The sequence below is a fragment of the Scyliorhinus canicula genome, chromosome 20 (assembly GCF_902713615.1).
Source record: "Scyliorhinus canicula chromosome 20, sScyCan1.1, whole genome shotgun sequence".
Taxonomy (NCBI): domain Eukaryota; kingdom Metazoa; phylum Chordata; class Chondrichthyes; order Carcharhiniformes; family Scyliorhinidae; genus Scyliorhinus; species Scyliorhinus canicula.
This window is the reverse complement of record NC_052165.1, coordinates 57,027,116-57,045,805: the sequence shown is the minus strand read 5'-3', so window position 1 is coordinate 57,045,805 and position 18,690 is coordinate 57,027,116. Positions and strand designations below refer to the sequence as shown.

At 46.3% G+C, this 18,690-nt stretch overlaps 1 protein-coding gene across 3 annotated transcripts in view; it reads right to left on the bottom strand.

The window, feature by feature from the left end:
• Nucleotides 1-18,690, bottom strand: part of atxn10 (ataxin 10) — a 281,641-nt gene that overhangs the window by 205,267 nt on the left and 57,684 nt on the right. For all 3 annotated transcript variants that reach the window (XM_038780461.1, XM_038780462.1, XM_038780460.1), the window contains exons 4-5: nt 11,146-11,242; nt 7,102-7,269 (exon numbers count right to left, since the gene is read on the bottom strand). In XM_038780461.1, coding sequence (XP_038636389.1) covers nt 7,102-7,269; nt 11,146-11,242 — 265 coding nt within the window. The remainder of the gene's footprint in view (nt 1-7,101; nt 7,270-11,145; nt 11,243-18,690) is intronic.

Below are 18,690 nucleotides of genomic sequence, written 5' to 3'. Positions count from 1 at the left end.
ATTCAATGCAAATATTTTACTTCACCTTAAAAATCTTTGCTTCAACTCCTCTGGTTAGATGAATGAATGCAATACTACTTAATGATTTTATTTATGGTACAACAGCTTATCATTGTAATTCCACATAATTGTACGTGACCTGACATGTATGTCTACACCAGCTCCATTCTTAGATTCAGGTCTTTCTAAGCCTGTCTAAAGTAAGAGATCATTTAAAAACCTTGACCCCTTTAATTACCATTCATTGACATCCATCACAAAAATGAAGGATTAACCATTTAAATGCAATATGTTCTTGTTATAAATGCATGCAAATTCACATTTTGTCTATGATAAGGTTACATTTTAACATCAGATCAGCATAATGTCTCTACTATTTAAGCCCAAGGGTTCACATTATTATAGCACATAGCACCTGGGTTGTGATTCATATTAACAAATATCAGTATCCAACAACAGCTAAAGCGATAGCTCCTGAAACATATTGCTTTCAAATTAGCATTGTTCAGCCTAAAAGGAGGTTCTTTAGACCAATGCATCAGCATCAACTCCTTTGAGTTTGCCCTGCTCTGCAGCTCTTGCTTGGAATCCTTGAATTTTTTTTACTCCTCCAAGTATTTATCCAATTCTCTTTTGAAAACTACTGTTGAATCCATTTCCACCATTCTACCAAGCGGAAATTTCAAATCCTAATCAAAACCTGTGGAAAAAATATTTTCCTTATGTCATATCTGATTCTTTTGCCAATCTCTTTAAATCAACACGAGGTTAAAGTCCAACAGGTTCGTTTCAAACACTAGCCTTCAGAGCACTGCTCCTTCCTCAGGTGAATGAAGAGGAAGGAGCAGTGCTCCGAAAGATAGTGTTATAAACAAACCTGTTGGACTTTAACCTGGTGTCGTCAGACTTCTTATTGTGCTCACCCCAGTCCAACACCGGCATCTCCACAGCATCTTTAAATCAATGCACACTATTGAAAACATGATAACCAGAGCCAGTTTAGAAGATTTGAATATCAATTTCTGGACGAGGTGGAATTACTGTCACGACCTTTCCTATAATGTCAATCAAAACAAAACCTAATTAACTGTAAAAGCTAAACAAGCACACATCAGAAGCTAAAAAAGTTATACGGAACAAAACCTACCCAAGCATTATGTCTGAAGCATAGCACCTATTTATTGCCATAGTAACTGTAATATATAATCACTTCATTATACTGGAGCAAAGTGTTCTTTTTGGTGCCTTTTCACTGGTAAACAATTAAATGGGAACAGGAAATCACTGCTATTGGTCAAAAATACGTTGCAGTTTTTAATGTTAATACAGCTTTATAAAATGGATATTTTATTATGGCATTAAAATCAATTGTATGGAAATAATCTTTTGTTGAAATAGGTGTGGAGAGTGAATGTATCCATCTACTACTAGCACATATTCAGGACAGTTCTTAGGTTTTTTTCACAGTAACTTCATTGAAGCCTACTCGTGACAATAAGCGATTTTCATTTCATTTCATTTCTTTGTGGTCAGGAAAACATCATTACTCAGTTCGTCACCAGAGTCTTGCACAATATGGAGCTGGGTTAGTTCATTAAAAGCAAACTATATTTGCCCAATAATTTGTGAAGGAAAAATGGTAATTCTGTATCATTTTTGAATGATGACTGTATCTTGATTATTCTGCTTGGGAATCTTCAGGATTGAGTTGTCTCCAGAATTACATGCCTGCTAGTAGAAGACTGAGAATCAAGTAAAACCAAAGTCAGTAACCTGATTACATAGCTAAGTGGGTCTGTAGTACTCCGGGGTACTCCACTGTTGATGATTGCCCAGTCAGCCGTATTCATTAACAGAACCTGGAGGGTAAACCTCTCATTGCCAGCTTTTATTTGCTAACTAGATTGGACAAGTAAAGCTCACCTTTCTGTGCTGACAAAATTGTGTTTTTTGTTGACTGTTATGTTGGAAGATGTGCAATGGGACTCCTCAGAAGTCCCACACAAGGACTCTGAGGGAATTGTCCAGGAAATTTGAGCTTCTGATCCGCAAGTCCCTGCTTCCTAAAATCTTTTGAAAAAGTCTTGAACTTTGAGTTAGAGTCAGATACTTTGGACAGTTCCAACTTATTACCAGTGTAGTCGTCCAGGAAATGTTGAACAGAAAAAAAAACTTAGTCTAACTCCTGGGCAACTACACAACTAACCCCACCCCGATCACAAACAGTGACCCCCAACTCCCCTCTCACTAACACACATCCTGTCAACTAACCTGATTAGCTCCCACCACCTAACCTAACTAGCCCCCACTAACCTACTTTCCCCCGAACCCCCAACTACGCTCAACCTGACCTGACCAGCTCCTATCATTTGATTCCCTTCTGACCCCTCAATTCTGCCTGACTGAAATAACCAGACCTGACAACATGCTCGACATGACCCAACTAACTACCCTACCAATTCACCCAACTGCCATTCTGCTGCCTAATCCTACATCCTAATCCCCTGCCCTTCTCACCATAGGTTTAAATGAAGCTTTGATATATTTCAACTCTTCATTTACTGAACACAGCACCTGATGCCGTAAAAAAGGGGCCGTGACTGGTCTTTCCCCACCGTTCCAGTGTTATGAAGCAGCTCTTTGAAGGACTGTACACTCCGCATTTCTGGAGAAGCTGGGATGAGATGTCCTGGCCACAAATGCAAAGTTCTAGCATAGAGGATAAAAATAGATCAAGAGTGGCAATCTGATGGTGATTACTGAAGATTCATACCTAAATTTCCTGTACTTAACTTTGCAACACAAAACCTGGAGCACAACAAGAATCAATGGAATAAAGTTTACCAAAACATTACAACATGATATCAACCATATCAATAAACCGACTTCCGGTGACGGCAGACGCACATTGGAGGGCTCCCACTCGGGAATGGCATTTTCAGGGTCTAATGCCCGGCCCCAGGGGTAACAGAGGCAGCAAAAGCAGGGAGAAGGCACAGTGAAGGAAGATGTCAAAAACAAGTAAAAAATCGGCCGTGAAAAAAGCAGCTGAAAGTCTGTCGGGGAGTGGAAAGGTCACCACGGGGACGGCAAGAAAAATGGAGGCTTGGGCACCAGGGGAGACCACATTGCCCACGGCTGAAGAAATGACTACGGTGATGGCCGCGGAACTCGAAAGGCAGTTCAAAAAACATATGGAGGCGATGAGGAAGGAGATGGGGACGGTATTGAAAATGCTGGTGGAGGAGGCGATTGCCCCGGTGAGGATGGCAGTATTGAGCGCAGTAGCGGAGGTGTGGGAGCAAGGTGAGACGCTGAAGGAAATGGAAGAGACATTATTGCAGCACAGCGATCAACTTACCTCGATGGGGAAGGAGGTGCGGAAGGTGCTAGAGATCAACGAGGGTCTGCGAGCCAAAATGGACGACTTGGAAAACAGATCCAGGCGACAGAATCTGAGGATTGTGGGTCTTCCCGAAGGAGTGGAAGGCCCGAGGCCGACTGAGTATTTTGCCACGATGTTGGCGAAGCTATTGGGGGAGAGTGATGATCCCTCCCGATATGAACTGGATCGGGCTCATCGGTCGTGGAGGCCTGTACCAAAAGAGAGTAAGCCGCGAAGAGTAGTGACTCTATGTTTTCATAGGTACGGTGTGAAGGAGAAGGACCTATGATGGGCAAAGCAGAAGTGGGTAGTGCAGTGGGCTGGAGCTGGTATACGCATATATCAGGTCTTTACGGTGGAGCTGGCGAGGAGGCAAGCTGCCTTCAGCCGGGTGAAGAAGGCGCTGTACATCAGTAAGTAGCGGTGAGGCATAGTATACCCAGCAAAGTTGAGGGTGACCTACAAATCCAAGGACTTTTATTTTGTGACGGCGGAAGCAGCGGAGGAGTTTGCGAAGGCAGAAGGACTGTGGTTGAATTGAGAAGTGGTCATGTACCGATGTAGCCTCATGTAGCTGTGTTTTTTCACTGCGGCGGGTGTGTGTGCTAAATGAGCCAACGTTGTATAAACTTGGACAAGGGAAGAGAGGGGGCTTTCACTTGCAATGATGGTTCTTTGGAGCTTGGGTGTGTATGCGGGGTTTGTGTGCTAAAGGGGATTTCTTGATTTTCCTGGGGCCGGGCAAGGGGGAAAGAGACCCGGGCGGGACCTCCACGCTGCCCGTTTTAAGCCGGTCAGTGAACGGGAGGTGGGGGGGGAGGGGCTGCGACCTAGCAGAATAGGTCTCGATGAGTCTAGCCGGGGTGGAAAGATGGGGGGAAGGAACAGAGGTTGGGGGGAGAAGTTTTGTAAGAGGAAGTGGAGGGGAGGAGTCAGGGAGGGGGCTTGCAATGCACGAGTGTCATCTACGGTACTCTTTTGGGGATTGGATGGCATTGAATGTTCGGGGGAGGGGGGGTGGGAGGGACACTATAGGTTAATGGTGACCAGAGGCAATTCCTAATTCCTTTTTCTTTTATTTCTCCTTTGTTTGTCCCACCGTGGGAGGGTTTGTTCTATTTGATGCTAATATTGTCAGGTGGGCCGTTGCTTGGGGTGGTGGGAGGATGGGATCGTTGTTGTTGATAAGGAAACTGACTTTGTATTTGTTACCATTTACTGCTTGTGCGTGGGGTGTAAATACTGGAGAAAATGTGAAAATGGAGAATAAATATATTTTACAAAAAAACCCATCAGTAAACCTCTGTGAACCCTTGCTGCAGAACAGATAGAATCATAGAACCTCTACAATGCAGCAGGAGTCCATTTGGCCCATCAAATCTGCCGTGACGTTCCGAAAGAGCACCCTATCTGGGCCCACTCAACCGCTCAATCCTGATTACCCCATAATCCCACCTAACATTTGGACACAAGGGGGCAATTTGGCATGGCCAATCCACCTAACCTGCGCATCTTTGGACTGTGGGAGGAAAACGGTGCACCTGGAAGAAACCCATGCAGACATGGGGAGAGGATGCAAATTCTAGTCACCCAAGATTGGAATTGAACCTGGGTCCCTGGCTCTGTGAGGCAGCAGTACCAACCGCTGTGCCACCGTGCCACCCGCTAATCCGAACATCACAGCTCAGATCAGGAGGAAAGCAACAACTTTTGAACACAAGTTTAAAGGAACACGCACTCGCACAAAGATAACACTTCAAAGAGTGATTTGAGAAATAATTATTGTTTTAAAAAAGCAAAATCTCAAACCTTTTGCCTCTACCTATCTGCCTATACAAACAACAACCTGTGGGCCAGATCATGGCTCCCAAAGCCATTCTGTGGCACCCAGAGCCACCGTTCGAAATGTTGGTCAGACGGGTAAGTGAAGTTGAAGATTTCTACAAGGGGCTGTTCGTCCAATCACAGGCCATTACTCTCCCGCAAATATGGGAGGGAAAAAGTCTTGATTAGGCGAGGAGCAATCATTAAGTGGACTACTGGCAAGAGAGAGAAGATGTCTGGGTGGGGAGCAAGAAGAATGAGGATCTCTAGGTGGGGAGCAAGAAGAAAGAGGATTTTGGTGTGGGGTGGGGCATGAGGAAGAGGGCAGAGAAGGCATCCTGGGGCAGAGGAGGTGGCAGGAGACCAGGGCAGAGAGACCATAGGGTCCAGAATTTTAGGGGGTGGGTGGGGGGGGTGAAGAGACTTGTTACCAGGTGAGAGAGAAAGAGAAGGGGAGTGTTTGTGGCCGTCACTGACAGGGCCAGCATTTATTGCCCATCTCTAACTGCCCTTGTGGAGGGGCATTTAAGAGTTAATCACTGTGTGCGAGGGCCTGTGTGTACGTGCAAACGTGTCTGGCTCGCTCCCAGTCTCGGGATTCTCAGTCAAAAATGGAAATGTGACTCTTCCCCTCCCCCCCCCCAAACTTAAAATGGTTACACAAGCCTGAGATAAACAAACATCCATCTGAAAATAAATAGCGGCTCAATACAATCAAATCAACATTCAATATTTGGAGTAGATCATTTCCCAGATTTGGTACAATACCTACCTTGTACCAATTTAAGGAAATGTTAGGAACTGTATAGGAATTTTTGAAATTGCTGGTTACGTTGATGCTAACTGGCTATCAAGAAGTTCTGGAATTTACAAAGTCTGTATATAAGAATAATATAGGGAAAGGCAATAAGTTACATCAAATAATTATTTTCCGCTCAATGTCCGTTGCGCTTCACTCAGAATTAGCAGCTTGTGGGTTCAAGCCCCACTTCAATACTTGGCAATGAAAATCAAGGCTAACATTCCAGTGCAGCACTAAGGGAGTGCTGCACTGTTGGAGGAGCTGCTTTTCCGATAAGGTGTTAAACGGATTCCCTGGTTTCCCGCTCAGGTGGATGTAAAAGTTTCAAGAACAGGGAAGTTATTCCCGATATCATGGTCAATATTTATGCCTCAATCAGCATAAGAAAAACAAATTGGCTGGAGCAGCACAGTGGTTAGCACTGTGCTAAAATGTAAAACCGGGGCTTTTCTGCTGGCTCAGTCTGCTTATCTAGTAGCTGGGCTGTCCCACAAAATGAAAATCTCAGGTTTGATTTCTGGTCTTAACTAGGTTAGCCGTTACACAATAATGAGCCATGCTTCTGGGAAGGCAAATCAGCAACTGTTCTCTGCTGAGGTGAATAATGCTATCCAGTGACTCCTATTTGCAGACAGAACATTTTTGTGGGTTTTATGTATGAATTGAAGTCTCAATTCATTCACATGGATTCAGTCGTGATGCCCTGCAAAGTGGCATGCGCCTGTCTGGTCTCAAACATGGAGAAAAGCCTTTACAGTGGTTCTAGTAATGACATGTGCGGAAAAAAAACTTGCTCTCTCGAGGAGTCAATGCTTTTGCAGGGGGGAGGGGCGAAAGAAAAAAAACAAAAGGTAAAAAAGGAAAAGAATTTCAATTTAGAAACTCTAGGTCAATGAATGACAATACATTCTTTAGAATGATCAAAAGACAAGTATTGAAACCTGTAAGCTATGGGTTACTGATTAGTCCAGTAGCAAAGAGAGCAAAGTTATGCTGATGCTCATGCTTTAAGAGGTTGTAATTATCAGTCTTAAGTTTTCTTGCTCAGATGATTAAGAGAAATGTTTAAATGTGCTCAAAAAATACATACGCCCAGTCTAGTTCAGGTTCTCTCCTACATATTTTGATGACAGATTCAGCCAGTTCAACCCCTTTCGTGTGGCTTAACAGGTCAGCTGTTCTCTCAGCATTAAGGCAGGTGAACAGAACCATGCAGCAATAGGTAACAGCTTTCTTATCTGAATGATTCAGGTAATTCCTGAGGAGAGATCAAAAAGAGAAACATCAGACACTGGTTCAGGAAATCAATCTTAGTCGCATGTCCTCATGTCAAATGTATTATTAAAATATATATTATATTCACTGTGACAGTAAATGAGATCATGATTTAAAAACAAGTGAAAGAAATAGCAAAGGAACCGAAGATACATTTATTTAAATTAATTAGTCAAAAAGGATTTTAAAAATCGCTCAATAGAAACAAAATCTTCCTAAGTTAGAATTTACAATCTTTTTTCTAATTTCCAGAAGAAAATTATTTCTTTCTAGGACCACAGCGACAAATCCCAAAACAAGGATTAAAGAAATAACAAAAATAATTACAGAATGGAACATCAGTCAACTGGATGAAAAAGTTCCATTAGAAAAAATTGATGTGGTAATACAGGCGCAGGAATAGAGGTGTTTCAGTGGGCTCTGCCGCTACTCATTTTTTAATCCTCTAATTTTATCCTGGTTACACAGCACATATTACCTAATCCAGGAGTGAATATTGCATAGTGTATTGCTAGAGATGTCTGGCTAAGTGGTGTCGACAAAATGCCGAGGAATCCTAAAACATTGAGAAAAAAAAGAGCAGTTGGATGCAACTGGGGTGGAACTGATTTCTCAATATGGCGACATGATCCTCGAGCACTCTTGATCCGGCTCTTCTGAAGGTGTTGCAGATGATGACTGATGATAAACTCGGCTTGTTGACAACAGAGTATTAGTGCTCACAAGACTGAGCTACAGAATAGTAATAAGAGGCTTGATGAAATGGAGGAGAGAATCCGGATTGTGAAAAATGCAATTTTCTCAGGTGAAGCCCACCTGCAAACCCTGGAAAACCAGCTTTGTGATATGTCAGAAATCCCAGAGGATCTGGAGAACGGAGGCAGAAAGAAACATGCCTGGATTGTCAGTTTGCCAGAAGTGGAAGGTCAACTCCCTATTAAAATTTGTGAGCTGGCTGCCACTTGTCCTTAAGCGGAATACGAAAGCTGGGCGTATAAAGTTGAAAAGGACGCACTGTATACTGTCTGAGGCCTACGTACAATCAATATCCCTGGCCCTTAACGATCCTTTTTCATAACTTCGGAGATTGTGCAGGTTGGAGATGGGGAGGGAGGGAGCAACGGTCTCTTTCTTCCAAGACTTCCCAACGACGATGCAGCAGAGGCTTCGATGAAGTGAGAGAGCGACTCAAGACTGTTGGAGTGAATTATGCCCTACATAATCCTGCATCACAGTGTGGTATCCGGCAACTCCGTAAAGACACTTGATAATTCGGCTAAGGCCTTGGCCTGTGTGAAGTTCATGGGCGGCAATAAATTGGAGTAACATTCTCTGGCGCATTGTAAAATCTTGACTCTATCCCTGTTACTGTGCTTCTTGTCTGAGCGTATGCTGTTAGTTATCATGCTAGCAGGGAAATGTTATAAGTCGAGCTCTATATATTGAATGTTTTATCATTAAGAATCTCAGAAAGACTTCCGGTGGCTGCCATGGAATGAGCGGTTGCACATTTGGTAGCTCCCGCTCAAGGTGACATTTTTCGGTTCTTTCCCCATCTGAGGAGCAGAAATTTGGATGGAAAGAGGGGTAAGAGTAGCAGGAGATGGTGCAACTCATCTGGTATGGCTGGTGGATTGATCCATGAACTCAGAGTGGGTTGAGAGGAAGGGAGCTGTGGAGCAGGAGAGTCATCGTATGCCACAGGTTAAGATGGCGGAGGGCAAATGGCCTGTTCTGCCTGCCTAGTGGTCAACGGAGCAGAGAAGGGAAGCCCTGGAGGATCTGGCCAAGGTGGTAGAGTCGCTCAAAGCAGGGATTGACAGAGTGGAGCAGAGACTGGAATCCTAGGGCCAGGCGATCCAGAAAGTGGAGGAGGCGGTGGGAGAGCATGAGGTGCAGCTTGCCTCCTTGGTGGCCAAGGTGGAGGTGATGTAGGAGACCCAAAAGAGGTTGAAGGAGAAGGTGAATAACCTGGAGAATCTGTCCGGAAGGCAAAATTTCAAAGGTGCAGAGGCCAGCACTAATTTGGCCAACATGCTGGAGAAGCTGATGGGAGAAGGGGCCTTTGACCGGCCCCTGGAGGTCGACCGAGCACATAGGGTGAGGTGGCCGCAGGCGGTGAGTCGCGAGGGCGATGGTGGTGCAGTTGCATCACTTCTTGGACAAAGAAAAGATTCTTTGTCAGGCGAGGCAGACGAGGAAGTGCATCTGTGAGGGGAATGAGCTGCAGGTGAACCAAGACCTGGGCACGGAACTGGTCACCCAGAGGAGGGCCAGGTTTAATCGGGTCAAATCTGCCTCCTTCAAGCCTGCCTCTGGGTGACTTCCCAGAACTGAAAATACTATTTTGGTATGCCAGAGGAGGCTATGGAGTTTTTGAGGAACAATGGACAGGAGAAGGAGGACACTGAACTTTTGAGGAGCTGTTTTCTTTTGGTTGTTTTTGAAGAGCATTTTCTCCTTTGAAATGTTTTGTTGGGTCTGGCGGTGGCTGCTTGGGGAGTACCTTCTTTCGGTTTCATTGGGTGGGATTCTCTGACCGCATCCGCCCGGCGACTAGAGAATCCCACCCAAGGTCAATGGAGTTCTCCATTGTATGCAACTCGATCATGGGTGTTCTTGCAATGGGCAGGGCGAAATAATCCAGCTCCTTCCCCTTGTTTCTTGAGGGAGTGTGGACCGGGCAAGGGGGGGTTGCTAGCTAGATGGGCTAGTTAACGGGAGCCCGGGGGGGGGGGTCCACGTGGTTGGTACAGGGGAGGGTGATGTTTGTATGTTATAGTAGATGTTTTAATATTTGAAATCTCGAGGTGCTATTCCTTCAATTCAGTCACTGAGAATTCAAATATGTTTTTAAAATGTATTAGTCTCTAAAGGGATCATAATAGATTATTTTATTTTCGGCACATAGACCACAAGATCTAAAACTTGTTGAACTTGCATACAAATCTATTGTATCTCTGCTTGCATTGCAAAAGATGGAGACATGAGGATTCCTTAACAAAAGCTGCTCATTAACCCCATTAGGAAATGAAAAACTGCCAGGCTCAAAAGTCTGATACATTTTCATAATCATGAGGTATACAACTGATGCTCTCAAACTGACTTCTCAAAAAACATACGTTTGATGTTTAAATCATGTTTTTACATTTGTATGTCAAAAGCTGAAGTCTGTGAAGCTGAGCCATCGCAATTTCAAAGATCAGTTAATTTCTTCCTTGAAGGTACTTCCAGGGAGAAATGTTCCATCGGTAGTTTCCCCAAGTCAAGTGGAACAATAAAAAAATGAGAACACTAAAACATCCCAGTTATTTAATGGTTTTCCACCTCAAATCCACTACCCCATATTTAACCTATCCTTGGCAAAACAACAAAGCATTTTCTCTTAACAATTAAAAAGAAGACATGTTGGGATGGTGTGCTTTGGGATACCACTGTTGCAGAATGGGAGTTTGTTGCACCTGATCATTGTGCTTAACCTTAGTTAGGTAGCGATTAGAAGGAAGAATTAGAAATGAGAAGAATAAATCAAAAGGGTAAAAAGAACCTGCATAAGTCTTTAACACATATCAACAGGCGCAGAACCCTCCGAGCAGGTAGCCCATCTATCTTCTCAGCAAGATAATATGCGGCCTTGAGGCAAGATGGAAACATGCTATGTAGCCACAAATGGAAAAAAGTGAACTGTTTGGAGAGGTTGTGGATTGCAATTAACTTGAATTCTTTAATTCCCAAGGTCTTCCCTTGGTGTGCAAAACAAAAAAAAAACATGAAATGGGTTGTTTAATATCCCATAATAGAACAAAAACTAGATCAATTGGACATTTATTTCCATAACCAAATTTGGTGCAACACTCACAGGAAAAGATCCGGAAAGGCATTTTTCCACACAATATGCTTTGATTCTTCATTGCCAGCTACAAGGTTTCCAAGGAACTGGAGGCCACATCGAAAAGCTAATAAAATCAAGACGACATTTTTAGGACAAATTTCTAAACCATAAATATTTTCAAGTGGGAAACAAGAATTATCAATATAGCTGACATGACTTTCCAGAAGTATTATCAAATATTCAAAAAAATTCAAATATGCATTAAAAATCAGAATCAGGGAAGTACTATCATTTATGAACAGCACTGATTAAACTGCTGTCTGAGAAATATTTTTATCTCAGTGATGAAACCTTCATCTTATTTGTTCAAAATTAAAGATATGTTAATCTCAACGTTCCTTGGCCTTCTCAAAGTGTGTCTAATCAGCCAGAATGAGTTTTGTTTCTATACGGAAAGGAAAATTAAGAGTTCGCCTCTTTGCTCAATTCTTAGAATTTTTACCGCAAGCTGTGGGCTGACTGAGAGAGAGAGAAAGAATGGGTAATGTGCACCAGATTTCGAACATTTCTGCCCTAAAATAAATTGCCGGGAAACATTTGCCCATACCGAGTCTGAATCACTGTCTGAGATTCAGAACCCGGCATACAGAAGAGGTTTGCAAATCTTTCCTGACTTTGACTGCCTGTAATAACAGAAACATCCCCAGAACCCTTTAATCTAACTTCCCAAACATAGGGATAGATTCTCTGCTGCCTGATGCCGGCAGTGAGATTCACGATCGAACATTGGGCTAAAAGTGATGCTCCAGGCCCCCGCTGGCTATGGCAGCGAGGTACATGCCCTACACGAAACTATGATTTGCATGGATTCAAATGCGATTAACAGGCTGGAAGCCCAATGATCCACCCCTCCACAATGCGGCGCCACTCTCGGGCAGGTGTCACGCGGGCATAAATTCATGCTAGTATTTACGAGTGGGGCTGGGTGCCATAGCCATTGAAGCGGGGGGGCAAGAAGGTAAGAAAACTCTCCAAACCTTCGAGCTTGCTGGAGGGTGTATGCCTGGACCTCAGGGAGCAGCAGGGAACGACTTGGTGGCAAGTGCATTGACTCGGGTATCCCCCTTGGGATCTGGGTGCCCTGGCTGAGACCCCCATTGCTGCATTAACTTATTTAAACCCACCCCTTAGCTGCAACATACAGGCTTCTGGCTTTTAGGGCTGCTGACTGCATCCTGTATATGCTCAGAGGGCTTCTGGTCATGTGAATCCCCACCTAGCCTGTTCCTCTAAAAACCTCAGACCCTAATAGTATCAAGAGGATGGATGCTCAATCGGTGGCCCACTAGGTATTGGCACTCCTCAGTGCACCCCTCAGAAGCGCAGCCCCACAACAGAGGAATAAAGGACACATGTACCGGTGCCACTGGAATTCCCCTGGCACACAGCTCCTCTTACAATAAAAGCCTCACCTGTGACACTAACAGCTAATCCATCCCCGAGCATCACAATATGTTTCAATCCCTGCCTGCCCACCTTGCCCGATCGCCTCTGGCCAGGAAAACTGACCAGCTCTCTGCCATAATCTGCATGTTAAACCCAGGCTCCACATAATACCATAGCTAAGGTTGCAGCAAACGCACACATCCCTTGCTTATCCCTACCTGTTGATCCTGCCTACACACCAGGATCTTAGCATGGAGATGACTGGCTACACAATATGATCGGCTCCACCACACAACATTGCCACCCTATCTGCAGGATAAATCAAGGTCCACCCAGTGAGGAGACCCATAATAGACCACAATGGGAGAAGCAGGGCAGGGGCTGCAGAGTCCAACACCGGTTGTGGCAGCCACCAGACCCCTGTGGGCAGGGATTGGTGGTGAGGATAGAGGCTCCCCACATCAGAGGTCAGGTGCCAGTCACTGCAATCATTGATGAGAACAGGGTGCAGTGCGGAATATATCAGCCTGAAGGGTTCGGGGGTAGGGAGCAGGGAGGGGGAGAAAGAGAGAGAACATGTTGAGTGTGGCCCAGTGGTAGAACTCAGGGTGACCTTATAACCTGATGGCGTTAGATGATCAATGGAATCCTCACCTTGCTAACATTCTCTGTCTCTCTCCCCCTAGAGAGATATGGATTTCGGGCAATGGCCAGCTATGCTCACTATCTACCTGGCCGCTGCTGCCGTTGTGGATGCATGGCAGCAAGAGTGCCAGGACAAGCCCAGGAAGGACCCTGCTCAAGAGTAGGGGCCAGCCTGTGCCGGCCATCCAACAGGCCGGGAAGAAGGTGCAAAGGGGGTTTCTGTCCGCACCTGTCCTTCGAAGAGCTGCCAGGCCGCTACCAACTCCAGCTCACCAGGGAGACAATGCTGTTACAGATGCTCTATGCACCCGGGCATCAAAGTACATCACCTTCAGCCAAATCAGGCCCAACATGACGGCCGGGGAGCAGGATTTGCCGCCATCATTGGCATGCCCCAGGTTCAGAGGGCAATTGATGACATGCATGCCACCCTCACGTGCACTGACTCAATTAGGTTGCCTTTCGCTAATAGGAAGGGCTTCCACTCCATGAATGTGCAGTTGGTTTGTGTCTGCACCCGATATACAGGCAGCATGTATACATCCTGGAGCTTGTCGGTTCTTGACACCCCTCAGGTGAGAGGTTGGCTAGTGGGCGACATGACTTGACCGCTGAGGTCATGGTTAATGACGCCTGTACGGAGGCCCCAGACCAGTGAATCAGAGTGTTCAAAATGTGCTTCCAATGGCTGGACTGCTCTGGTAGGGCTCCAATACAGCCAATAGAGGGTCTCGAGCATCGTGGTGGTCTGCTGCATCCTTCATAACATCGCGCAGCAGCAGGGTGACATGCTGGAAGAGGAGGAACAGCAGGTTTCATCTGACGAGGAGAATGAGGATGGTGCCAGGAGTATCCAAGTATGGAGCCTGAGCTGTCATTGCAGGCCGCCCAACATGTTATCCAGGACCGCCACGCACGGCACAACCTCATCACCTCCTTTTTACGAGGAGGCCTGGCCACCGGCAGCTCCGTTGCTCTGTCCCACCTCTTTCCCTACCCCCTCCACCACACAGAGTCCCCCTCCTCCTGAACCTCTCCCTTAGTCCTTCCCTCTCACTCAGTCCTTCCGCCCCTTTCCTCTGCCTCAGTCCTTCACTCCACCTTCCTCGTAGTGTTTCACTCTTTCCCATTACCACAGCTCCCCCTCTGAGGGTTTCAACAGCATCACCACAGGTTATTGGCCCTGGGTTGGCAGTATCAGTGGGTCAGGTTTGCGGGCCGAAGGATGATGACAACTCATTGTGAGATGAGCTCCGGTCTCAATGTCTGACAAAGTCTGGCCCTTGTCTTCAAGCTTAAAATACCACTGTCTGCCTGGGTGATCTCTGCATGTGCACTGCCGACTACTTCTCGGGCCCAAATTTCTTCCGTCAGTGGAGGTTGAGGAGATGATGAACGTCCAGGGTTCACTCACTGGGGATATTGTCGTGCAAGGGAGGCCCACATTGCTACTTCCATGCCCAACCACTTCTCGGTGAGGGCGTAACCATGTGGAATGCTCACGTATCATGGGCACACTATCCTGCAATGCCTCCCCCCTCACCCCGGGTCAAATCACAACAATCAGCCCATCCTGAGACAGAGGTTAGCGGCAGTTAGGACTGGTGGCGCAAAGTGTTTAATTGTGTGTATTTACAAGAAATGTGTACTGTCTTCTATCTACTGTACCCATGCCAACTTAAGTGTTGTCTGTATTCCTAACCTTCCATGGCCTGCTGCTCCTTCTCGGTGTTACCTCAGACAGAACATCAGAAGTGAAGGCGGTCTACTGCTCGTCTTGCCCACTGCCCTGTGATGCCCTTGGCGATCGTCCACTGGAGGGCATGGGCCAAGATGGGCCCAGCCAAGTTCTGGGTGTTACAGGTGACGACGTGTCAGCCTGTTCAGCCCGTTGTCCATGAGATTTGCAAGTGGTGTCGGGTGTGGGGAGATTTGGAAGCAGCGCAGTATTCCTGCACCTCCTGCATGGACCCCATCACATCTTCATCACTCGGGGAGCTCTCTGGCCTCCCGGGCTGCTCCATGGGACAGAGGTGAGGCCAAAGTGAGCTCTCGAAGCGCCACCATCACCTGGCACTGCCAGTCCTGGGAGCCTACCCTCATCCGAACTACGGTGTCAATAGCCTCAGCCATGGCACAATGAGACTGGGCTATGTTCCTCACTTCTTCGGTCATGTCTTTCAGTGACTAGCCAAGTCAGTCAGCGCCCAGCCAATGCTTTCCATGTCCTCAGCCATGACCCTTTTGAATGGGCCAAGCTCTGGAGCACCACAGTAACGTCCATGTGCCCCCGGGACATGGCCGCTTGTGACTGGGCCCTCATGTCCTACGCCTCAGCCCTGGGCAGCGGAGTGTCCTGCAAGATTTGCAAATGCATCTGGTGTTTTGCCCCAGGCTTTCCACTGCGAATGGCCTGGGTGCATGCATTGTCAGCACTTTCTCCTGCACTTGAAGGTGGTTGGACTCCTACAGCTGCACCTGCAGTTACTGAAAAGTTGCTGACACTGCCTTCTGCACTTCCACCAGTGATAGGATCAAACTTTCCAGAAGCGCAACATCTGTCTGCGGTCAGTGTTCCCTGGGATCCTCTGACCATCTGTTCCCTAGGGAAACCCTGCCTCCGCCTGATGTGCTGCAGCATTTGTGTGGTGTTCATCAGAGGGTGACCCAGGAGCTTGAACGCTAACATCACCCACCCTGGTGATAGTCTCTGCGATAGTGGATGGTACAGGTGAAAGGAGTGGCGAGGATCTAGCTGGGAGGAGGGGAGAAAGCGACCGCTGACAGCCCGGCCTCGACTGATGGTGCTCGTGCAAGATCCTGGGAAGGACTGGTCAGTGGGAGAACGGTGACTCACATTCTATAGGGACGTGTGTGTTGCCATGGGCTCTCACTTGTTTGTCGCATGCTAACCTCCAGCACAGCATCACCCTCTTCTCCCCCGCGAGTTGCATGACCGTTTCCTCTGAGAGTGTATGGACCCGAATAACTGTGTGGACCCTCCCGTCTTCTGTCGCACCCAGCGATTGTGGGCTGCCTTATCCTTGGGGACACAGAAAGGACATAGTGAGACGCTGGGAGCTGCATTCTATGGGAGCGTGGGGGAGATATCTGTAGCTGGTGGTATGCGAGTGCAAGGTTCCTTAACAAAGAGGACAATACATGTGTTGGGGTTTGGTGGAGGTTCGATAAGCGAGATACAGGTTGGGGGGGGGGGGGTTGCTGTTGCCTCTAGGGGATTGAGGGCTGATGTGAGGAGTAAGAGACGGGAGCAATGCCAGAGGCACAAAGGTGGTGACTCGCCTGAGCTGTCCAAAGGACGTTGTTCATCTTCTTTCAACATTGCGAGCCGACACGCCTGATGGGGCTGCCACGACTAACAGCCTCTGCACCTCAACCCAGGCGCTGTTGAGTATTGCAGGCTGGAGTCTCCATCCACCCTGGGGAAGAGGGTGCCCCTCCTTTCCTTAATGCATACAGCATTCTGTCAATCTCCGGGAACCTGGGAGTTGGTCTACCTGCAGCCATCTTCTTGGCTGAAATGACAATCTGTGATGAGCGGACCACTGAAAAGCTGCTCCAGCTTCTCGGGCTTTTAACGCAAATCCCGACCCCGGCGACGCAGACGGCAGCAGGACAGAGAGCGAATTTCCCCACGATTCAAATCCAGCGGGAGAACTTAGTCTCCCAAACAGAGAATCGTACTCGCAGTGTCATTTATCCAAAGGAAAACAGAAATATTTTCATGAGTAAACAATCTAAACAAGATATCAGCAATCTTAAAAGTGTAGAAACCAGACGACAAACTAACAGAAATCGGATAATATCACAGATCCTCTAGAGGTCAAGGACACAATTTTGGAAGAAAAAGGACAAAGCATTATTCTCGGCACCGATACCACTGATAACAAAAGATCTGAAATTTTCAAATCTGTTCTATTTTCTTCTCCAAAGTAAACTATCTGACACTTGCCATTTTAAACATTCAAAAATTGGTTAAATATCAGTTTCCTCAATTGGTTATGTGCTTCAGCTTTCTCCTAAACGGTAAATGGAGTTCGAAGCAGTAGCAATTTAGAAGGAAACTCAGCTAGTATCACTCTTCCACCTTGCTCAAATAGATTCAAGCAGTTAATGATTTAACTACTCAGTTGCCCTGCAGGTTGCAGATGCAAAACAAAATAAAAACAATACGAGACCAAAACAGCTAAGTCTGATTTTCAAACGTTGCTGCTCAACCAACTGAACAAGGACAATGAGGACCTCATACAAAACAAGAGAAAGCAGAATTTCCATTGAAAAATTAAACAATAGTTATAGTACGTGAGCTAATAATGCAGACCGAATAGAGTACGTATTAAAATGCATGATAGCTGCAAGTATTGCCAGTGCTTGCAGGTTTTAAGTTCCCTGCCTTTTGGAAGACATGGGGCTGGATTCTCCGCCGTCGGGATGCTCCGTTTTGCCGGCAGCCCGGGGGGTTTCCCAACGGCGTGGGGCTGCCCCACAATGGGAAACCCCATTGACCAGTCTGCGTAATGGAGCATCCCGCCGGCGGGGTGAAGCAGAAATTTGGCCCGGCGGGACGGAGAATCCCGCCCATGGATTGTTTACTGTTCTATAACTGCAGAAAATAAATGACCTCCATGTCTATCAATTATGAAGAAAACAACTCTAGGCTAGGACAGAGAATGAAAGAGAAAATGCTGGAAAATCTCAGCAGGTCTGGCAGAATCTGTAGGGAGAGAAAAGAGCTAACGTTTCGAGTGTGATGCCTCTTTGTCAAAGATAATAGACAGAGAAAGTGGGAAATATTTATACTGTGGAGTGAGAATGAAAGATGAGTCATAGCCACAGAAACCCAACGAAACCGAGTGCTAATGGCCACAAAAACCAAGGGGAAAGAGTGTTAATGGCAGTCCCCAGAGAGGACAAAAGATGTGAAAGGTCAAACAGCAGGGAAACTAACATCAGAGGATGAACTGTGGATGTGGGGGGAAGCAAAGAGGAGAAAGGTGAAGGAAAGGTGGATAAGAGGATAAGATGGGGGGGGGGGGGGAATTAAATATATATTAAGAAAGAAAGAAATGGTAAAAGACAGTTAAAATGAAATGGGATGAAAACAAATGGGTTGAGGTGGGGTAGAGCTGATCATCTGAAATTGTTGAAATCGATGTTCAGGGCGGAAGGCTGTAGCGTGCCTAACCAGAAGATGAGATCTTGTTCCTCCAGTTTGAGTTGCGCTTCACTGGAACATTGCAGCAGGCCAAGAACAGACATGAGGGCATGGGAGCAGGGTCTTTTGTTAAAATGGCAAGCAACAGGAAGGTCAGGGTCCTGAATGCGCACAGACCAAAGATGCTCAGCAAAGCGATAGGCTAGGACATATTGGGTGAAATTTCTGATTAGCAAGATTCAGCAAATGGGGACTGAGAAACTGGGTGGCCTGTACTGTCACTTAGTCACTGTCCAACCCCATGT